At 49.7% G+C, this 24,075-nt stretch overlaps 1 protein-coding gene across 3 annotated transcripts in view; it reads right to left on the bottom strand.

Annotated features, from left to right (window-relative positions):
- The window catches only part of LOC147881780 (HIT-type Zinc finger family protein), a 28,450-nt gene that overhangs the window by 4,197 nt on the left and 178 nt on the right, over positions 1-24,075 (bottom strand). For all 3 annotated transcript variants that reach the window (XM_087401638.1, XM_087401637.1, XM_087401636.1), the window contains exon 1: positions 23,839-24,075. This exon is cut by the window's right edge and continues 178 nt beyond it. In XM_087401638.1, coding sequence (XP_087257764.1) covers positions 23,839-24,075 — 237 coding nt within the window. The remainder of the gene's footprint in view (positions 1-23,838) is intronic.

Below are 24,075 nucleotides of genomic sequence, written 5' to 3'. Positions count from 1 at the left end.
ACATTACTGCTTAGAACCTCTCGGTCGCCCATTGCAGTTTCGTGATGGGATGCCAATAGGTAACCTCCAACAACCATCTTCATTGTCCTCTGGCAAGATCTCATCTATACTTGCACGCCATATGGACAATTGGTTCTTGAACAACCACTGAAAGGCATTCGTGCTTCTGCAAGGCTTGGCTTGTAGGGGTTTTCTACACATACACAAGGCAGACATCTGTTGGTTACATAGTCCCCCACCCAGGTTGTTGGCCATGTTTTTGATTCCCTAGGAAGTGAGCTGGACTCTCTAGAAACATGTAGGCCATCTCTTGGTGGTTCTAGTGATGCCCTATAGGCCATGGTATGTGCCTTGTAGGCATAAATATAGGCACTTATAGTGTTAACATAGGACACTTAGTCCTATGTGACACCTAGGACACTTAGTCCTAGGTCTGGGTACAAGTACTTTGTATGCTTCATTTTCTTTTGCTCTAGTTGACATGACGACGTTTCATCATCGACTCTTTGTATTCTCTCTTTTACCTATCGATCGTACAGTGGTATCAAAGCTAGGCTCGACTCGTCTTCCTGCCCCCGGACTCCCTGTTGTACCTATCCGTACTGGGTTTCGTACCTGCATCGTATAGATCCGTACCTGCCATCATACTTGCGTAGTATAACTCCCTATCTGCGCCACCGTACGTTGGACTCCGTACAAAGTACTTGTTACGTACCTACATCGTACTTGCCCATTCCGTACCTGCGCCACCGTACAGATCAGTACATGCATCGCTATACTATCCGTACTGACCGTCGTACTACACTACGTACATCTTTCGTACCTTTTTCGTACCTGCGCGTGGAAGCCTCCATACAACTGCCATACTTCAGGGTTATGTACAACGTACACTATACTTCTCCCGTACAACCGTACATCGTACAGTGTACTTGATCTGTACAGTCACTGTCCATTGTACTTGAGCTGTCCGTACAGCTAGTACTTCTTTCGAGATCTACGTACAGGTTTTGCACGTACAAGGTCATATTCAGGACATTGGTATTTTTTGGGGTTTCCAGTTCTTTTCACCTTCTTTGGTTGCAATTTCTTGCAAGAACATTGGGGCTTTGGAGTGTGGTCTGCAATCTCTTGTTTGTTTGCAGTACATTGGGTCGTATTGCGGGACATTGAGTCACTTTTGTAGGACATTGAGTCAGATTATCATACATTGGGTCACATTTGCAAAAATTTCAGCAAATTCTGGGGCTTTTCTGCATTTGCCCTCTTTTTGGCCTATTTGCCCTCATTGAATTTGGGGCTTTTGTCAAATTTGCTGTTTTTGCAGTGAACATTGCCTGCCACAGTCACATTTGGGTCAGATCTGCATTTGCCTTTTGATTTGGGTTGGAAATTTGCAGATATTTGCTGTCATTTTTGGACAGCCAGCTCTTTGCAGTGATATCCTTGAGGCTTTTGGGTTTTCAAGTCTCTTTCAGGGTGGCCATGGGTAATCCAAACCACTATTCTTTTAATCAGCTAGTTACTTTGCTTTTGCAGGAAGAGCAAAGGCGAGCTATTAGACAAGCCATTATTCCTGATCATGCATTTGCTTCACAGCAGCCAGGAAGAGGCAAGGCTTCCAAGCCTATGGGCAAACCTAAATCTGCGCATAGCAGCTGTAATTCCTCCCATGCATCTAAAAATACAGCAGATAAGTCAAGGATAGGTCCATTTTTTTAAGAAAAAACTCCACTCCTACGAATGCTCCCACCCCTCCCCGCTCCCGTCTACCTCCCTCGCGCTGCGCGGCCCCCTCCCCCCTTCCCCTCCTCCCTCTCCGCCGCTTCTCCGCTCGCAGCCACCGTGCCTTCCCCCGTCCCCCTCTCCTCCTTCTCCGCCCCTCCACCCTTCCTCGCCTCCCCCCCCTCGCGTTGCGCTACCACCCCCCCGCCCCTTTCCTCCCCCTTCCCCACCCTTGCGCCACGCTGCCACCCCCCCCCCCCTTCCCCTCCCTCCTCTCCTCCTTGCTTCCTCGCCCCCCCTCACGTCGTGCTGCCACACCCTTGCCCTCCTCCCTCCCCTTCCCCGTCCTGCGCCGCGCTGCCACCCCCCCTTTCCTCCTCCTTTCCTCCCCTCCCTCGCCATTCTCTCCCCACTCTACCACCTCTCCTCCCCCGCTTCCTCGTACATCTCCATCCCTCCCTCTTTCCTCCCCTGCCTCCGCCCCATTCCTCCCTCCCTCGCCTCTGCCACTTCCTTTCCCCCGCCTTTTGGAGCTTTTGCAGTTTGTCGGTGCGGTATGGCGGCCGTAAGTCCGGAACCGGTGGCCCAGACGGACCCCCCCCCTCCTTCAGCCTACCGCATAACACTGACAGAGCATCAGGTCTCCTTGGTGAAGTAGGCCGCCACTGACTTTTCCTAGACGTCCGTTTATGGGAGAGTCACTGGCTACGCCCCTTCATGAGCAGACATCAGGGACTGGTTGCAGTCCACCCTTTACCTTGAGGACAGCCACATTCAGAAGGTCGCACTCATGGGACGTGGTATCTTCTGGCTCAATCTCTCCTCACCACAGGCTGCGAGCGATATGGTCAGACGGTCCCCTACCTATGTGGGTGGGAAGATCATCCTTATGGTCCCATGGTATAGGGGTTTCAGTGTAGCGGACTTCGATGCCCGCTTCCGCATTCCCCGCCATCCAGTTACCCTCATCTTCCCAAGCCTCGCAATAGAGCTTCGCCCGATCATCAAGGACTTGGGGGCGCACTTTGGCTGGCCCATGCAGGACACCTTCGTTGATGCGGCGGCAGCCCAAGGGGTGCCACGTGTCAAAGTGGCAGTCCTAGATCTCACAGTATCCCCTCAGAGTTCGAGACTGAGATGGACACAGGTGTGGTGACGCAGCGCATTAGGGTCACTGGTCGCCCAGGTCAGTGTCTGAGATGCCACGGCTTCGGGCACTAGGCGAGCTCTTGTCCTCACTTCACGAGGACAAAACCTCAGATGGCCCCCATCCAGGCAACTCAGGATCCCCCCCGCCAGGCATCGACACCCCCTCCCGAAGGGGAGGCTGGACTAAGGTCAAAAGGAAACGGAAAGGAAACAAAGCAGTAACAAAAAAGCCCCCCCCTCTACAGCAAGAGACCCCTGCGGTCACCAGTCAACAGCAGCCCGGTAAGGGGAAGGAGAAAGGGAAGGAGAAGGTCAGCTAGCCTCCCCCTCATCCTTCACCCCGCCCCCCCCCCTCCTCCCCCCTCCTCCTCGGTTCCTCTATCTCCCCCCCCGGCTGACACATCCCAGCACTCCTGAAACCCCTGATCTGCAAAATAACCACACACAACATCAGAACTGAGCAGGCTGCTCACCACCCAACCGTGACATCTACGGGATGTGATCCCGAATCAGAAGATGTCCCCCCGAGCCACGATCTGAGCTACCGGCACGAACTCCCAATCAGATCCCAACCAGCCTGGTGTCCCATACCACCAGGTGGCGCTGTGAAGCCCTGGATCTGCCACTGGGCCTTGGGCTACGCTAAGATGCAGGCGCGCGTCCGCGACACAATCCAGGATCAGACCTAGCACCTGGGAACGAGACTTGCTCCCAACTGCACCCTGAGAACTGAACCCCCTGGGCCTCTTTTATAGACTCGGGCCCCGGCGCCAAAAATAGCGAAGACCTATAAATAGTTCGTACCCTTGCCACTCAACCCGAGAATCAAGCCTGCCTAGCTCTAAGCCTCCCCAGGCTAACCTGAGCTAGTTCTGTGTACCTAGTACACGTCAGATACCGATCCGTGCACATGACATACTCCCCCTCCTCTAAGAACTCACTCCTGAGTTCGCTAAGAAATCGGGAAATGTTCTTTGGAGGTTTTGTAATGTCTCCCATGTTGCATCCTCCTCAACACGATCCTTCCACTTAATCTTGTATTCCGTGATAGTACGATTTCGAATCTGTCTTTCACGAAATTCAAGAATTGATTCAGGTTCGTGAGGAATAAAAGTTAAATCTGTAACTTCTATAATCTCATGAGGAGAAACAATTTGATCATCTGCACCCAATACTTCTTTCAGTCTACTGACATGAAAGACTGGATGTACTTTAACATCAGGAGGCAATTCTAGTCGATATGCAACTGGTCCAATTCTTTTAATGACACCTTGAATGGGCCACAATATCTGGGGGATAATTTCGGAACCAAACCAGTACTTAGGCTCTTGGATTCCTTAGGAATTCTCAAATATACCATCGTTCCTTCAGAGAACTCTCTAGGTGAACGATGTCTATTAGCATAAAATCTGTCCCGATCTTGGGCACTTCTAATAGACTCCTTGGCAAACTGCAACATTTCCTGCATGTCTTGCAAGAAGTTCTTAGCAGCATCATTTTGAATCCCTTTTAATCCAACCATAACTGGTGACTTAGGTTGAAATCCGTACATAAGCATAAAAGGACTATAACCTGTACTAGAATGCTTTGCACTGTTGTAAGCAAATTCAATCATGGGTAGATAATCTTCCCATGAAGACTGTCTCTTAGATACATATGCCCGAAGCATGTCTTCAACCAACTGGTTGACCTTTTCTGTACTGCCATCGGATTGTGCATGATCCGAGGAACTCATACTTAGAGTAGTTTCCAACTTCTCAAATACAAGTGTCCAGAAGTTACTTGTAAACTTTGAGTCCCTGTCACTGACTATGTCAGATGGCAAACCATACAGCTTGAACAAGTGGTCCACAAACTCGTGAGCCAACTGAACAGCTGAAATAGTTGTTCTTGTAGGTAAGAATCTAGCCATTTTTGTCAAACGGTCAACTATGACCCAAATAGAGTCATGACCCTTGCGCGTACGAGGCAAACCAGTAATAAAATCCATGGAAATACTCTCCCATTTATTACCTGGAATCTGTAATGGCTGTAATAAGCCCGCGCTCCTAAGGCGTTCAGCCTTAGTAACCTGACAAACTCGGCAACCTACTACATAGTTCTCTATAAATGCACGCATCTTAGGCCAATAAAAGGTATGCTTCACAAGAGACAGAGTCCTATGTATACCTGGATGTCCCGCACTAGGAGCATCATGACACTCCCAGAGAATCTTGGATTTTAGGTCCAGAACATCAGGCACACAAATCTTTTCATTCCGGAACAGCAAGCCGTTCCTAATCATCCACTGACCTCCCGCCGCCTGTATCCTAGGTGGCACAATCCCTGAGTCCTGGTCAACCATGGAATTCCCATCCTGGACTCTCTGCCAATAAGAACTGAAATGACTATCAGTTGCGTATAGCCCTCTCAAGGATTGAAATAGGTCTGAGGATATTTCCGTAAATGACAAAGCATTTACAAACTTAACTCGACTTAAGGCATCCGCCACACTATTCAACGAACCCTTACGATAACGTATTTCGAAATCAAAATCCTGCATTAACTCTGCCCATCTAGCTTTCCTTCCTCTCAATTCTGATCCATCACACACATACTTAATTGACTGGTGATCAGTCAATACAAGGAACTTTGAACCATACAAGTAGTGTCTCCAAACCTTGAGAGCATACACCACCGCATAAAGTTCCTTCTCGAGTGTGGGCCAACGATACTGAGTGTCGTCTAGCTTCTTACTCTCAAAAGCTACAGGTCTACCTTCTTGGAATAGAGCTGCCCCAATCGCATAATCACTCGCATCGGCCTCTAAAACATAAGGCCGGGTAGGATCGGGTAATGCAAGAACGGGTGCTTCCTTGATAGATAACTTCAAGGTTTCAAAAGCCGTGTTCATTGCATCATTCCAAGGGATCGGCTGAGTAGACCTGCGTCCACGACCTTTCAATATGTTGGTCAAGGGTACCGTGATTTGTGAATAATCACGGACTGACTTCCGAAGAAATACCGTAAATCCTAGGAAAGAGCGAAGTTGTTTCACAGTCTGAGGTATAGGCCAATCTAAAACCTTCTGGATACGATCCAGATCAATGCTAATACCTTCAGAAGAAATCTTGTGTCCTAAGTAAATGATCTCCTTCATAAAGAAGTCACATTTACTTATCTTGGCGTAAAGCTTATGTTGTCTTAGAACAAGTAAGACAACCCGAAGGTGTCCTATATGATCCTCAAGCGTTTTACTATATACCAAGATATCATCTAAGAACACTACAACAAATTTACCCAGATAATCTCTGAACAAATCGTTCATCATCTGCTGAAAAGTAGCAGGAGCATTGGTCAAACCAAAAGGTAATACGAGGAACTCGTAATGACCATACCTAGTCCGGAATGCGGTCCTATCTATGTGTTTAGCATAGATACGGATTTGGTGATAACCCGTACGCAAATCAATCTTAGTGAAATACTTCGCTCCGGCCAAACGGTCTATCAAATCATCAGAACGAGGTAAAGGATAGCGGTTCTTAATTGTAACTTTATTGAGTCGTTTATAATCTATACACATCCTCCAGGAAGAATCCTTCTTCTTTCTTAAGAGGACAGGTGCACCCCAAGGAGATTTACTTGGGCGGATATAGCCCATATTCAGGTAATCCTGAAGCTGGATAGCTAACTCATCCTCCTCTACCTGGCTCATCCTATACGTTGGGACACTGATAGGTTGAGTCCCTGGGACTAAGTCTATGCGATGATCTACTGCCCTTTCTGGAGGTAAACCTTCCGGCAGTTGAGCTGGGAATACGTCCGTAAAATTATCTAACAACGTTCTCAATTCTCGGTGTTCAAACACACTTAATTCATTTTTGTTAAGTACCGAAACAACAAATGAAGAAAGTGGAATCAAAACACACTGATAGACATCATAATGAGAAGTGTTCAATATATTCCGAAGCTGCATCGCAGATACAATAGGCCCCTGAGAAGGGATAATCTTATCACACTGAATACAAAATTGGGTGCCTTTGTCTACAAAACAAAGTGTATGCTCCGTCCATCCGATCTGGATATTGTGGGTTTTAAACCACTCTATCCCGATCAGCAAATCTACATGCTCTAGATGCATAACATAACATGTGAGAGCTCCCGTGTAGGCTTGAATCCGGATGGGAAGCGCTTCAACCTTGCGATCCCAAAACTGCTTCCCGGCTGGAAGCTGCACCTCGTAGGTGTGGTCGCTAGGTACTGTGGACAGCCCCATCTTCTGCACAAATTTGTAATTAACAAAATTGTGAGAACTGCCCGGATCAAAGAGAATGTGAACCTGTTGGTCCCTAACTTCTCCATAAACTCGGAAAAGATCATGGGAACCAAACAACGAAGTATTAAAGGTACAATTGCAAGAAAGGGGGCAGGTAATGACATTTACTGAAATACCTGTCATCGTAACCTGGTTGGCTCCCTTGGCTGCGGTACGCGGACCTGCCTGGAGCTTCGGTCCTAGCACCAATTTCTGGTTCTTCCGCTTAGGACACTCATTCTTCGTGTGGCCCCGCTCCTCGCAATAAAAACACCGGCCCTCTTTCTTGAGCCTGAGAGTGCGAAGGAAACGGGCCTTACCATTCTTCGCAGGAGTTAAGCTTTTTCTGGAGGCGTTGTCCGTAGACTTCGTCTCCCCAATGCCAGTCGCATGCTGAAAGAACTTGCGTTTGTTCTTTCCGCTGGTCTCGGTAACTGTGGTTGCCTTGGTACCGGCCATGGTATCATCATATATGCGCGCATATGTCATGGCCTCCTGCAATGTTGTGCACTTGTTATTCTTAATCTGTAACTTATAGGAGTCTGGCAAACCATCCACGAAAAAACCTAACAAGGTTACAGGATCCATTTTAGTGGCCCTGGTTTGCAGATCCCTAAATCTCTGAAGATAAACTTCAAAAGTTAAATTCAATTTCGACATATCGAGGGCTTTGAGCTTGCCGACGATATCATAGTCATCTTCCTTCTTCAGGAACTCCTTCCTGAAGATACCCTCAAATTCCGTCCAAGTGTCAGGCTTAGGCTGAAGTTCTTTCCACCAAAGCAAGGCTTTACCTGACATAAACCCTGCTGCTAGCTGAATCTTTTTCTCGTCTGGATAGGGGTGAAATTGGAAGTGTACTTGCCACTTGTGCAACCAAGTGTCAACCACCTCCTTTGTTCTTGATTTCTGGTCACCTGGAAAGGGATCCGGAGTGATATTCGGGCCTAGCACGGAGGCCATGGCATCCACATGCGTGAGTGCCTGAACCGTGCTAGCCAGAAGAGTCAAAGTAGCTTGTATCCCTTGGAGTTGCTGTGTCAACCCCGATTGATTAGCGTTGACCTGCTCAAATTTACCATCCAGAGCAGTCGTGAACTCACTGAAGGATTTCTTAGTGATCAGGTCGTCATAGAGACCCTGGTCATCCTCTCCCACTGGAGTGTAGTCTAATTCCTGCTCCCCCATAGTGAACTCGGGATTCGGAGCATCAGACATGGCTGAATACTGATTCGATTACAAACGGAGAGAAATAAATAACTGAAACGGAGCACGGAGGGAGATGGAGTAGAAGAAAACCGTCCCAGATAAATCTGACAGAAAAAGATGCTGGAATCTGGAAGACCACGAGCCCTGGTGCCTCCCCGAATCTGCAACCGGATGCGCAGTCAACGATAGAGGCTGTACGGACTGCTGACGTGGCCTGTACGGCTGCTGACGCAGTCCGTACGGTGGCTGCAGAAGCTGGCGCAGGCGCTGTACGGAGCAGCAGCAGGTACAAAAGCTGGCGAAACAGTCCGTACAGGCTGTACGGCTGTCGCTACAGCTGTACGGGCTGGTACGGAAGCCTTGGGAGCTGCGCTGGGCTGACGCAGGCAAGGGCTGCAGCAGAGGAGCTGGTCGAAACAGGGCGCAGGCTGAAGGGCGAGTATGGCTGGCACGAAATTCGAGGTAAGATCTCGAATCTGGGGCTGCTTGTGGGTTGCCTAGCACCCAGCCCCCCATCTATATAGGGTGCAGGGCTGCCCGATTTGGAAGCTAGGCTTCCAAAGAAGGCTGAGCCCCTCCAGCTTTGGAGGGGTGCTTTTGCGAAAAAGCACCTGAGCCCCTCCAACTTTGGAGGGGTGCTTTTTTCGCAAAAAAGCACCTTCCACCTGCGCAGGCTGCACGCAGCCCTCAACGCAGGCTGTTCGCAGCCTGTTGCGCAGGCTGTGGGCAGCCTATTGCGCTGGCTGTGGACAGCCTATTGCACAGGCTGTCCTGTCGCTACTGCCTCGCCTACTGCGCCCCTTCCTACACCCCGTATCCTCTACTTCCTGGCTGTAAATTTCCTGCCCTACTCTCCTTCCTTTCTGCTCTCCTTCTCCTCCCTCAGACTTCTCTCTGTAGCCTTCAGAATTTTCGATTCAATTTCACTCCTCTTCTTCTTCCTTTCCCAGATATTTCTTCACCCCTTCTACCCCAGGTAGACAGCAAAAACGCAGCAGGAAATCTCGAATTTTAGGGCATACCTGGAAGAGAAATCCGTCAAATTTCTCGCATCAGAAGTTCCTACCTCAGGAGTTGGCTCTGATACCAACTGACACATCCCAGCACTCCTGAAACACCTGATCTGCAAAATAACCACACACAACATCAGAACTGAGCAGGCTGCTCACCACCCAACCGTGACATCTACGGGATGTGATCCCGAATCAGAAGATGTCCCCCCGAGCCACGAGCTGAGCTACCGGCTCGAACTCCCAATCAGATCCCAACCAGCCTGGTGTCCCATACCACCAGGTGGCGCTGTGAAGCCCTGGATCTGCCACTGGGCCTTGGGCTACGCTAAGATGCAGGCGCGCGTCCGCGACACAATCCAAGATCAGACCTAGCACCTGGGAACGAGACTTGCTCCCAACTGCACCCTGAGAACTGAACCCCCTGGGCCTCTTTTATAGACTCGGGCCCCGGCGCCAAAAATAGCGAAGACCTATAAATAGTTCGTACCCTTGCCACTCAACCCGAGAATCAAGCCTGCCTAGCTCTAAGCCTCCCCAGGCTAACCTGAGCTAGTTCTGTGTACCTAGTACACGTCAGATACCGATCCGTGCACATGACACCGGCCCCTTTGGTTTCAGCCCCCCCCTCTCCCTCGAGCATGTTCCCGCGGGAACCCCCCCATCCGCCTGCGACCCCGAAGCCAGCACAGACCTCCTCCGCGCCTATCCCCCCTGGCCCGGTAAAGGGGAGAGGCCCTTCCCCGCAGACAGCCAGCACCACTCCAGCTCCTTCGATAGCCAACACCCCTCTTTCTGGTTCTGACTCCTCATCTTTGTCCCCCCACCCAAGGGTAGCTCCTAGAGCTCTACCTTTGGAGTTTTACCGAGCAGGACCTTGGGATCTCGACATCGACCGCAAGCAAACAGCTGTTTGTGGCCCATCTCTCCTCTTCATGAGTATACGCATTATCTCTTGGAACGTCAACAGGTTCCACTCATCAGGAACCCGCGGCCCCAGGAAGATGGTGCTCAGACAAGACCTCCAGCCAGCTTTGGTGGGAAGGGTAGATGTGCTCCTATTACAGGAACACAAGCTTTCGGCTTCTCAGACCAGTAAGTGTGGGAAGGTCCTCACAGGACGCTCCCACACCTACTGGGAACCTTCGATTGGCGAGCAGGGGAGGAGCGGGGGTGTTTGTACCTCCATCAACGCTTCTCTAGTTCAGCATGTGTGTGGTTTTGGCACCTTGATCCCAGGACGAGCACTTTGGGTGGGCTTGAATATTGAGGGATCCCGCATCGGCATCCTCAATATCTATGCCCCGACCGACCTTAGACGGAGAGCCGCTTTCTGGAGCTCTTTGACAGACTTGTTGCCAGAGATGGATTCTTGGATTGTAGGAGGGGATTTCAATAACCTTGAGACTTTAGAGGATCAGCAGGGACGGGGCCCAGAGTTCCTCGGTATAGCTCAGGCGGAGCAAGCGGAATGGGACTCCTTCGTGTTCGCTGTGGGAGGACGAGACAGTTGGAGGGAGCCTTCCCTCTGCAGATGGACAGGGAGCCTGGACTTCTCTTGGGGTTACAGGAGGGAGGGAGGCAGACTTTTGGAGCGGTTGGACCATTTCTATGTCAGTGATTGGGCGATAGGCAGAGGTGGAGAGTCAAGGGTGGTTCCAGGGACGACCCTCTCTCACCATGCCCCAGTCATCCTAGTCCTGGACTCAGCCTCTCATTCCTTACCTCCCCACTCGTGCCGGATCCCAGACTCCATCTACTCCAAAGCAGCGGTTCACAGCAAGATAGTGGACCTGTGGAAGCAAGATTGGGACCCCATGGGGGATATGGCAGCTCAGGTAGCTCAAGTTCTTGCCGAGTCTAGTCTCATATGTCAGCAGGAGGCGACTCTGGTCAGGCAGCAGTGGTGGGTGAAGGAGAGGGGTCTCCGACGAGACCTTGCCTCGATACATCGGATGCAGCAGTCTTCTCCAGGCTCTGAGGAGCTCAGACGATAAGAGGTTAGAGCCTGAGCCATGTTAGAGGAGATCACCCAGCAACGCTCAGAGTTCTCGTTTCATGCTTCCAAGTCCTTCTGGGCTAGGAAAGGCGACACGATGTGCAAAGAGTTCTTCAGGACTCATGGCCAGAGGTCAGCAGGGGAACAACTCCGATCTCTTAGAGCGCAGGATGGTAGTGTCAGGACAGATCCAAACGAGGTTAGGGACTTGGCAACACATTTCTACAGATCCCTGTTCCAGCAAGAGCCCCCAGACCCTCGTGCCCGCCAATGCAGGGAGGAGGTGTGGAGGTATACGCCGTCGCTCGTGCAGCCTAGCATGAGTGAAACCCTTCTCGCCCCATTCACCGTGGCAGAGATGCAGGATGCTGTGAGTGATATTGATGGGCAGAAATGCCCAGGTGAGGATGGGCTCTCTAGAGCTTTCTTCACCACCTTCTGGAAGCACATCCACTAGCCCTTGCTCGCAGCCTTCCAGCATATCTTCTCCAGAGGACAGATGCCAGAGAGCCTTGTGACAGGCTTGATTTGCCTCATCCCCAGAGGGGGGGACCGTCAAGAGATCAAACAGTGGCGCCCTATTACCCTCCTCTCGACTGCCTATAAAATCCTCGCCAAGATGATCAGTAGCCGTATCTGACCCTTGCTACATGACTTGATCCATGACACGCAGACCGGTTTTGTCCAAGATCGCAGCATTTTGGACAACATCTTCACATTCTCAGAGGCGACGGAGTGGGCCCAGCATAGTGGCTAGCACCTTGCCATACTCCTTCTTGACTTTGAGAAGGCGTACAACAGGGTAGATTGGTCCTTCTTGGAGGGCACACTTTCTCGGTTCGGTTTCCCGGACGAGTGGATCAGAGGTATTGCTAGCCTCTACAGATCGGCCTCCAGCCAGGTTATCATCAGTGGTAGGATGGGGGAGAGATTCACCCTCGAGTGCTCGGTGCGTCAAGGCTGCCCGCTTGCGCCCTACCTCTTCCTACTTTTTGTGGAGGCCATGACTCACTTCCTACGAGCCCATACCACTGGTCTTCGAGGGATGCGCCTCCCTATTCGGGATGATGCAGAACTTCTGGATTCCGAGTATGCAGACGACACGGCCCTATATGTGCAGGATGATATCGAGTCACTGGAGCGAGTGAGACTGTCTTTAGAGGTTTTTTGCCTAGCCGTTGGGGCGAAAATCAACTGGCATAAGTCAGTTGGTTTTCTTACGGATCCGGGAGCTAGTTCACAGTGGGGTATTTTCCTGGGGTTTCGCTAGATCCCTAGAGGACAGACGACACGTTACCTGGGATTCCAGGTAGGGCTGGATATCATGCCGGCTCAGCAGTTCCTACCGGTCCTAGTTTCCATACGACGGAAGCTAGCCTTCTGGAGCACGGCTCGGCTATCTCTGGCAAGCAGGGCCCTTGTGGTCAATCAGGTCCTTCTAGCCACCGCTTGGTACGTGGCTTCTTGCCGGTGCTTCTCGAGATCGTGCGTGGCCCACCTGAGGACACAGGTGCGGAACTTTTTGTGGTTTGGCTCGGATGGTTCCGACACCACCAGAGCCCGGGTCACTTGGCAGACGGTCATTCTCCCCCAGACAGAGGGCGGTCTTGGCATCATAGATCCAGAACTGCAGAGTCAGGCATTACTTGGCAAGTTAGTCATCTGCGGTCTGACCCCAGGAGGGCACACGTGGAAGCTCTTGCTTCAGCATGGTCTCAACGCGTGTATCCCCCAGAGAGGGGGCGATTGGCAGCCGTCTATCCGGTAGATTTTCACTTCAGCCCTGCTGATTCAGCCCCGTTCCCCCTTCCTCCACAGCCTCGTTTCAGTCTGGAGGAAGTTGCGGCACAGCCTCTCTCAGGTTCCCCCCAGCTGCCGAGAGGAGGTAGACAGACAGCCCCTGATCTGGAGCAGCCAGATGACAGATGATACAGGTCGCCAGCTTGGAGAGAGATCCCATATCCCATGGGCGCTCTGGGCGCGTGGGCCTGCGTGCTAGCTCCAGGTTTGGAGGGACGTCTATAGCCAGTTGGGCCCAGGCGAGCTAGCAGCAGTAGAAGGTACGGCACGTGGAATCCAGGCTCAACGAGCGGAGATCAATGCTGCCATTCCTGCAGGCTGGAGGATTCCAGTGATCACCAGACAGCTCTTCCCAGGAGATGAGAGGTGGCTAGGGCAGTTCACACCCTGCGGCATTCCTTTGGTGGTTGCAGGCCTTTTCTCGGACTCCTCGATCCACTTCTTCTCCGTCGCCGATGGTAGCCGTCTCCAGAGCAGAGAGGCCGTGATCGACCCCCAGCTTCCCTGGCAGCGCCTTTGCATCATAGGGCTGCAAGGGAAAGCGTGACATATAGACCCCCTGATTATTCAGGACCAGGACTGGAGACTCTGAATTTGGGAGGGTCGCTCCTTGACAGAGGTGGAGTGGGACCCAGGGGAGTGGCGCTGGCCACCACTGGAGACCTCAGAGAACCCTACCCCCTTCTTCTCATACAGTGCGCGTATCGGTAGGCGTGCTCTTGGGGCTCTCCAGCGCAGGCTACCCACCTAGGCACATAGTTGGTATGCCCAAGGGATATCTCTGGTTTTTCTTCATACATTTTGGAAGATTCTTTGGGCAAGTTGGCGGCCGAGGAAGATCTCTTATTTTCTTTGGATGGTGGTCCACAAGGGGCTACCAGTTGGGAGATGGCTGAGGCAGATGGGGCATGAGGGGCACTACCAGATGTGTTTTCAGGAGGAGCCGTCCCTGAAGCACTGCCTTTGGAGCTGCTCGCATGCTCAGACAGTGTGGAAGGGAGTCATGGGGATCTTAGCGAGGGCTACACCCGAGCTAGGACCAGTCACTTGGGGAGCCGTTTGCTGGTGCAGCACCGAGATGGGACATCACTTGGCTTATGAGTTCTCCCGGCAGGATCCAGTTTTCTTCATCACGCAGGCCACCTAGGCATACATGGACAACTTCCCTTGGCATCTGACAAAGACAGATGTAGGAGCGATGACTCGGCACCCAGTTTGGGAGATCATAGGGAGTATTATAGGCTGGCATATCTGGACTTCCAGATGTGCACAGACCCTAGGAGATCAGGTTTCCTCTGCTACCCAGACCCTAGCGGACATCTGGAGCACGATCATTCACACGCTCAAGGGTCAGTGGGATCAGATTCAAGGGGAGACCCGGGCAAGGAAGGAGAAGCGACAGCGCTTCCATCGCGGCTGGGACCATCAAGAGCTGTTCTTCCAGCACTCTGCTCAGAGTCTTCACTGGCATTACTCCCCCCCACCATGGCTGTTTGTCCACACTCAGATGATTATGCCCTGAGAGGCTTGTAATTATTTTGTTACCACGGGCTGTATCCATTTTTTGATTACAGCCCGCTGGCCTTTAGGCCTTCTTGTACTCTCGTTTTCAAGCAATATAACTAGCACTACTTTTTGCGCAAAAAAAAAAAAAAGCGAAGAAAAGATGCAACTATTGTCGCAAGCTTGGACATGACATTTCAGAATGCAGGAAGCGCATTGCTTTGGAGAAAAAGAAAGCAGGATTGACAGTTAATGCCTCACATGCTATTGAATCCCATGAGCCAGCAGATGCTTCACATGCACATGCTCTTCAGGATGATTGGGCATGGGCTGTCCATTGCTCATTTGATCCCTCCAAAGCTGATGCACTCTTTACTGCTAATGATGCTCAATCTTGGTATTTTGATAGTGGCGCCTCCAAGCACGTCACATCGCAGACAGTTCTTTCATTCTTTAGCAGATGCACCTCGAGGGGGGACTGTCACATGTAATAATAATGCTTCATATGCTGTAAAAGGAATTGGAGATGTGCAGCTCACATCCATTTCAAGCCATCCTATCACTCTGACAAATGTTCTTTTTGTGCCTGGAATTGAAGTCAACTTGATTTCAATTTCAGCAATTGCCACTTCAGGTTTCAGACTGATTTTTGACAGCTACAGATGCCTAGTTTATGATCTTCATGATGACAATGCCATAGTTCTCACTGGCGCTTTGCAAAAGGGGCTTTATCACCTTGATCATCACTCAGCTGCACTTTCTACTAAAGCATTTGCTATTTCAGATTCACAGCTTGCTAAAACTCATCTTTGGCATGAGAGAATGGGTCATCTCAATTATAGAGCTCTTGCAAAGCTACATTCACAACAGATGGCAAATGATGTACCTCAAACTCTCACAGTTTCAAAACATGTGTGTGAGGGTTGTCTTTTGGGTAAGATGCATCACTTTCCCTTTCAAAAGAATTGTCCAAAATTCTCACAAAGGAAATTGCAGCTAGTACACAGTGATGTCTGTGGCCCAATGAGGACAAATGCCATTGGGGGGTACAAATATTTTATGACTCTCATTGATGATTTCACAAGATATTGCTGGGTATATCCTTTAAAAGCCAAATCTGAAGTTTTCTCATGCTTTCAGAGGTGGCTGAATATGGTTGAGAAAGAAAGAAAGAAAGAAAGTTTATTAAAGTCTTCGGAAGACCGACGGGTCTATGAGGCTGTGGAAATCTTGATACAACGAGCTATGGTAGTGGAGCTACTAAACGAGCGTCCATACCAATGCAAAATGCAAAAAATGCAAAAATGCAGAATGGCAGTACTAAGTCCTAAGTACAACATAGTCATGTCGATGGTCGACTATATATCAATCTCAGCATCATCATCAATATCACCATCATCCCCAGCAACAGCAAGATATCAGGATGGATGAGGCAGTGGAGGCATGAAGTCGGCAATAGAGTGTTGTCGGCCACTCAGAGGTGCGGTCCTGGCACGTCTCCTGGTCGTAGCTCTGAGTCTAACTAGGGCTACTGTGACCCCTGTGACCCCCGTCGGTCAAGCTCCGACTCTAAACAAGGAGGGGATGTCTCCAAGTGTGATCTATGTGTCGACCCTCTATCTGAGCTGTCGGGTCACGGGCTCCGCCTCGTCTCGTTGGGGTCCATGTGATCTATGTAAGAAGTGATCTCTGTAGAAGCTAAGCTTCACTGGGAGTTCACTCGGTTCCAACCAGGTCCGAAAAGTGCGTAGCTGTAGTAGATCCTCACGGATAACCTGGTTGACCTCGTGTGATAAGAGGGGAGAGAACGGAGCATCCATGGTATACTGGAGGGAGGTAGTCTATCCATGTGGAGCCCCAGTCGCTCAAACCATCTCTCTGTACGTGCATACCAGCACCTCTGATCTCCTCCTGCTACAAATGTTATAGAAGAGGATAGAGCTATCCATGGTAGCCTGCTATGCCCCGAGGTATAATCCCCATATTCCCTAACTCGGTACAGATATGTGATGACCTGAAATGCAGCATCTAGCTGTAAAGGAGGTGACCCAAACTCAGCCTGAATGATCTGGTGAGGAACAGATGACTTACCACGAATCATCCGTGATAGCATGAGAACCTGCAGCCGCTCCACTCGGGCCCACTCTGTATCCGACAAGTCTGGCCCCCAACAAGGGCTGCCGTACATCCCTGCTGGACGGGCCAAGGAGTCAAAAAGCAACCCCTTGGTGCGTGGATCCTGAAAGTATGAGCAGAAGCACTGCCTCTCTAGCCTGGCCAATGAGGCATACCCTCTACTCAAGCGTGCCTGCATCGCGGGTCTCATAGTGAAGCTTGGTCCGGAGAAGATAACCCCAAGATAAGTGTATGATGAAACTATCTCAACAGATGACCCCGCAAGTGTGAACTGCTCCTGACGCATGATGGCTCGAGATGTATTGAAGATCGTGACCTTGGTTTTACCCAGGTTGACCTTCAAATCATGAGACTCACAAAAGGACTGTAGTGCGTCTAGATATCTCTGAAGCCACTCTGCTGAGGAAGACAAGAGAGCCACGTCATCTGCATAGAGCAAAATCTGAATCAGCGTGCCCGCAAGAGAGCAACCTACACCCCCCTGTGTCTGCATCACTGTCTCAAGCTCGTCAATGTAGAGGCCAAACAAGGTAGGCGACAAAGGACACCCTTGTTTGACCCCGATGGTACTCATGATCTCATCTGTCCACCCGGATCCTGCCCGAACTCTGCCAGACTCTCTCGTAAAGTGCCATGACAACCCAAATGATCTCCTGGTCATAACCCAAGTCCTGTAGGTGCCGTATGAGGCGGGCTCTCGGGACCGTGTCAAATGCCTTGCGAAAATCCACAAAGCAACAATAAACCCTCTACTTCCGTGACCTCGCCTCCTCGATGATACATCTGAGCGTCAAAATGTGGTCCATGGTTCCATGATCACGCCAGAATCCGGCCTGTCCTGTTGCTCTGAGTCCTCGACACTCTGCAAGTCTGCTAACCTCAGAGTCAAGTTCTGATGCATAAATCTTGGACATGACATGTCCAATCATAATGGTCCTGTAGTTCTCCGGGCTCATGGGATCCCCTGCCTTGTGGATGGGTGAGATAGTGTTAATGGTCCAAGTGTGTGGAAATCCCAAACAAACCGCTTCATTAAAAAGCTTTGCTAAGATCGGGGCTAGGAGGTTAATCCCATATGCAATGAACTCAGTGCATAGTCCCTCATGATCCTTCGCTCGGCCATTATGAAGTTTCATTACAGCATCCTTTACCCCTCCTCTAATGAAGAGGGTGCAGGATGTGGGACAAGGCATGTGTGAGAGGCTAGGGACTGGCTGATTTGGGATGTCATAAAGTGTGCGTGCATAATCAAACCAGATCTGGGTGTCAGTGAGTAGCGGAGGGGACCGTCCTTCTAGAAATCTCCCCCAGAAGTCCTTAGAGTTGTTACTAAACAAAATGTTCAATAGCTCCTCCTCGTTTCGACGAACGAAGTCTAGTTTCTTTCTCCGTACCAGTCTACAGTATTCACGTAGCGTATCTGGTGCGCTCGAAAGACTGTTTTTGGTTTCGAATCTGAGTTGACGACGTAAGGCCTTACACTCATCATCGTACCAACTATTACAGGGTACGGTTCCAGGGGTGGTGGGCGGGTGGAGCGGGTGGTGTGGGGAAAAGCGTGAATGGCAGCCTCGTGTAGTGAGCAGGTGACAAGGGCAGCACGATCCTCTAAAAGGGGTATGAAGTCAATATAAGCGAGAAGTATGTACAGACGGCCAGAGTAAGAAGGTGAGTAATCCCGATCAAAGCGTATATCGTGATAGGTGGAGTAAGCACTGAGTGGGGTGGAAGGTGCTGTGCGAAGGGAGGTGGAGATGCGAAAGAAAAGGTATGTATGATCAGCCCCTGAGGGGAGAGGTGCTACAGTGAAGTTAGTAATGCGAGATGTGAAGACAAGGGATCCCATGATGTAATCAACAACACTGGAGCCCCCCCCATGTGGAAAGCGTGTGTAACCACCTGAAGCGGGCCATCTGTCAAGACCATTATAGATAATGAGATCACCTTTGCTCCCACATCAAGGATTACTACCATTAGATGTGTCATTGCCATTGCAACCCATCATCATTGGCAAGTGCACCAGCTTGACATTTTTCTTCATGGGGATCTGAAGGAAGAAGTCTAGGTCACACAACCTCCTGGCTTTGAGGTTGTTAATTCTGAAAACAAGGTATGCCGGCTTAGAAAAGCCCTTTATGACTTGAAGTAGGCACCCAGGGCATGCTATGCCAAAATTCATGCACACTTACTATCTCTTGGTTTTCAAAATAGCCCCACAGAACCCACTCTTTATGTTCGTGGGAGTGGATCTGATTTTTTAGTGCTGATTTTATATGTGGATGATATGCTCATCACCGGCCCAAATACTCAGCATATTGCAGCTTTCAAGGCTGATTTGCAGCAGGTTTTTGAAATGTCAGACATGGGACAGCTCCACTATTATTTGGGCATTCAGTTTGCTCATGTTGAGGGGGGTATCAGAATGTCACAGTCCAAGTATATTGGACAGCTCCTTGATCGTTTTCAGTTCGATGATTGCAAGCCAATCTCTACTCCAATGGACCCTGGCTTCAAATTCTCAGCTCATGATGGGAGCCCACCATGTGATATCACTCTTTATCAGCAGGCTGTTGGATGCCTTATTTATTTATGTCCACACACTCTTGTGTCCATCCTGCTTGTGTGTCGGTGTGCTCTTTCTCTCCCTCGCCACATCTTATCTTACAATATGCAGTATCTCAGCTCAGCAGATTCATGCACATGCCCAGTTCACAGCATTGGCAGGCAGTGAAGAGAGTCTTCAGATATCTCGGAGGCACTCAGGATTTAGCCCTCTTCTAAGGTGATCAGGGTTCACTTACCATGCATGCTTACACGGATAGTGACTGGGCAGGATGTTCCAACACCAGAGTGTCACATACCGGCAATTGTTTTTTGCTTGGCAATTCATGTATCTCTTGGCTTAGCAAGAAGCAACCAACAGTTGCCACATCTAGCTGTGAGGCGGAGTACAGGGCAGCTTTCACCGCTACAGTAGAGTGTGTTTGGCTTCGACAGTTACTTACAGATCTTGGTATTCGCCAAACATCCTCCACTATGGTCTACACTGACAGCCAGAGTGCTTTGGCCATTGCGCGTAACCCAGTGTTTCATGCGCGTACCAAGCATATCGAAGTTCACTATCATTATGTTCGAGAGCGGTTGTCAGCAAGAGACATAGAGTTGTCCTATCTTCCCACAGAGGACAACATAGCAGATATGTTTACAAAGGCACTTCCTCGTCCCAAGTTCGAAGTCTTCCGACAGGCTTTACACTTGGTTCCCTTTGTTACATGATCTGGCATCCCTTGTACATTCATAGGTGGCTATATCCTTTTGGATGAACATGAGCCACCATGATCAGAAAATACCAGGTATTCTGAGACGTTTCCAGAATACTTCAGCCCATCCCATGGAGGGGGGTTTGTAGGCCATCTCTTGGTGGTTCTAGTGATGCCCTATAGGCCATGGTATGTGCCTTGTAGGCATAAATATAGGCACTTATAGTGCTAGTGCCTTTTAGGCCACATAGGACACTTAGTCCTATGTGACACCTAGGACACTTAGTCCTAGGTCTAGGTACAAGTACTTTGTATGCTTCATTTTCTTTTGCTCTAGTTGACATGATGGCGTTTCATCATCGACTCTTTGTATTCTCTTTTTTGCCTATCGATCCTACAAAACAGGCTGGACGACATCCAGCACTTTTTCTTGTAATTTCTTCCACAATCAGCGCCACACGAATAGCTGGCTCGTTTTATCTCAAGCATTAATAGAAGGTTCTTTTCTTCTTTTCTTTTATTTTTTTTGGGGGGAGGGAGGAAAGGGGGGAGAGTGGAGGCTTTTGCAATTCTGCATGTTTATAATATCTCTTATATATAACTTACCTGTCAAAAAACTGCCTTATTTCAATACCCAAGCAATAGTGCATTAGTCCCAAATCTGTTATGTCAAATGACCTGCAGAGATCAGCACTTGGTGGACAAACCTCTCAAGTGGAAAGTGATTGGTACCAAGTGGGTTGTACAAGGCAAAGTACAAGCCCAATGCCAATTGGGGCACGTACAAGGCGAGGCTGGTTGTCAAAGGTCTGACCAAGCAGAGGGTTTTGACTTTGATGAGTGCCAACCAACAGACAGTCATAGCCTTGGTTGCTCATTGTAGATAGTCCATTTTTCAATCTCATTGAAGTAAGTTATCGATATGTTGATAACACGCTTGGGGAAGGGGAAGGAAGGAAGGAAGGAGGAGAGGGGGGGAGGGGGTAAGCCCATAAGGCTTTTCTTAGCCTGTACACATTTCCACCCGAACCTGAAACATCAAATCCATCTAGTTGCTCCACATAGACCACTTTCTCCAGATCCCCATACATCTGAAAAATGGACCATCCATGATGAGCAGCCAAAGCAATGACTGTAGATCTCATCGAGATCTAGACCCTTCATGCCCACCAAGCCTCACCTTGTTCTTATCCAACCTAGCATCAGATTTGACTTCGTTTTGTACACCCGCTTGCTTGATATGTCTTTCCACCAAGGCCCAAATGTGGTTCTTCAGAATGGCTTCAATCTCCACCTCCATAGGAGCCTGTCATTGTGATGCATATTTTGCCTCCTTATAAAACTTAGGCTCCTGAATCTGAGACACTAGCATAAAGTTCCTTTAGATGCACCTTCAAGCTTCTTGACACCTTAATCAGCACTCGATAGCTGATTTTCATATTGCCATGGCTAATGTCTTTGCCCTCAATGAGATCTCCTCACCTCTAAACTTCTCTCAAAAATATGTCAATCAAGAATCTTGCAAGGTCTTCAAATGCATCACATGCATCTCTCAGGGTGCATGCATACACAGACTCTCCATGTACCTTTATAGTGTATAGGCACTGCCTCTATGAGACCAAGAGAGACCTACGGGCCACGGGTTAGGCTGGCATCCAATCACATGATGATGTGGCATACAGCCATGCTGCACGTCGGTGATGATACGACAACTCAGTCACGTGGACCAGGCAAGTGATGATGAGGCAGATTGGCCACAGTTGGCTATGTCACTTACTAGGTCTAGGTCTAGCATGTCACCTGCCAAGTTCGCCTACTAGGCCAATGTGTTAGAAACCGACCAACAGAGGGTATGCACAGCGGAAGACTGATAGAATTGCCTAGGAGCTCACATAGTGTGATGTGGGGTGTGGAATCACAAACTTCTTCAACTTATGTGCATAGGATAGATGTGCAGACTCATCAATACACAACAGCCAGATAAAGAAGACACCAAAATCACTTATTTCCGCCCAAAGCTATGGACACAATACAAAAGAGAGAGATCCAGAGTCCTACCAATGGTGTGGTCCTCTGATCTTACCACAAGGTACTTCTCCTATCTGCTGGCTATCTCTAGACTCGAGCTCGCATGCTCCACCTTGAGCTTCTGTAGACTTTCTGTCCAGATCCAAACACCTTGCTGCCCTAGAAGACAGCCAAGGTCCAGCCCTAGATGAACTCCGTCTGCAGTAACTCCAAGTCTCCTCTGCCTCCTGGATGTAGGCCTGAGAGTGTGAGTATAGCTGCTCCTGCTACTCCTCTGATGGCTGATCTGTTGAATGATGAATGAGGGCCTGGAGGCCCTCCTTCTATAGGCCCTTCAAGGGGCTCTAAAAACCGACCAGGCAGGCTGCCTATGGCTGACCCAAACAAGCCGACCAGGCCCTGCCCTGGTCTGCTATAGATGACCCTTTGGGGTTCACTTTTCCAGGGCCTTTGGCCCACACTTCAAGGGCTTTGGCCCTCCTTTCAAGGCAGGGTCCCAGCCCCTTCTGTCTGCCGATATAAGGCTTGGTTGGCTGGCTCCAACCAGCCCAACCAGCCCCTCCAAGATGGCCAACACTCCTGCTGGTTCTCCCGCCATTAATGCGTCACGGCTCTTTTGCAGAGCCCATAGCCTGCCCTTTGCAGATGCCTTTTGGCCTACCATGCTGCGCCATCTGCCAAGCCTTTTCTGCCTCCTGTGTGCCTCTATCAGGGACCTGTTCCAGCCCGCATATCCATGCCATGCTGCACCTTTGCCAGGCTGCTGTGTGCTGTCCACATGTGTCAGCCCTTTTCCCTGTGAGGTGCTGCCCATGTGGCAGCCCCCTCTCTCCTTTTCTTTTGGGCACATGCCTTAGGTCTCCCTCCCCCATGCTCTCCTCATATGGGGACTTACAGATGGGGAGGTGACCTTTCCAACACAATGCCCTTCGCTATATAAAGGGAGAGTTGTAATCTCATCAATATCGAAGGCGCTTCACTCATACTTTTGCAGGCATGCAACGAGCGGGATGCAAATGCATTCTCAATCTTGATCCAGACCACAAAGGTAGAGTGGACAGCCAAGTATGCTATCATCAAGCCCTGTCCCAAAACGCTGACTGCTGCACAGGTCATGGAAACAAGGGAAGGGGGATAGACGGAATAGTGATAGTAGGAGCCATGGACAAGCTGGCCGGGCATTCAGCTAGATCCTGCACTGTCTAAAGGTGACTCTTTCACAATAATATGTTTCAAAAAGTTATCAAAATGTTGGAGACAACTTGCATACAGGTAGACTCCAACCTCTCATGGTCCAGAAATATGATTCAGCCACATCTATATCCTCCAGGGTTATATGATCAGGCATCTCATGATCAAGCTCTACGGGGCGAAAGCTTAGACTTTTCTTGTAGACATCCAAAATTTGCTTAGGTCACACGCAAGAGGAGAAAAATGGCACCACTCTATCCTAGGATCACCACATAAGGAGGCAGATCACCCAAGGACAGAAAATTTTTCTTTCCAAACGGATTTGTGATTAAATAGGTGCCCCTAAAATTCAAAAAATCATATTAATTAATTAGTTGGAGGGGGGGAGAGGGGAGTGGTATATGATGGCAAAATATGTAAACATAAAGGGGGAAGGAATTAACTATATTCTCTTCCCACATAAGATATTTAAACATAGTGCACAAAAGCTTCGGCGTGAAAGACTTGTGTGACCCCATAATTCGAGCTAGGACGCACCTGCAGCTATCTTGTTCAAAGTCGATTCGGACAAAACAGATGACCCATTATCACTTTCATCCTCTTCATCCACATCTATACTGTCGTCTTCGTCCATGGGATCACCATGGCTGTCATAAGACTCCGAGTAAAAGCGCTTCAAAGTCTCCACCATGCGCTTCTGGGTCTGAGGGGTGGCACTTAAATCCCGCATTTCGCCCATGACATTGTCGCGATGGAAAGACTCGACGCAGCGGA

The sequence above is a fragment of the Dipteris shenzhenensis genome, chromosome 30 (genome assembly GCF_047967505.1).
Source record: "Dipteris shenzhenensis isolate YYH24624 ecotype China chromosome 30, Dip_SZ_1.0, whole genome shotgun sequence".
NCBI classification, from domain to species: domain Eukaryota; kingdom Viridiplantae; phylum Streptophyta; class Polypodiopsida; order Gleicheniales; family Dipteridaceae; genus Dipteris; species Dipteris shenzhenensis.
Note: the sequence above shows the minus strand (reverse complement) of the source record. Positions and strands in the feature narration are given on the sequence as shown.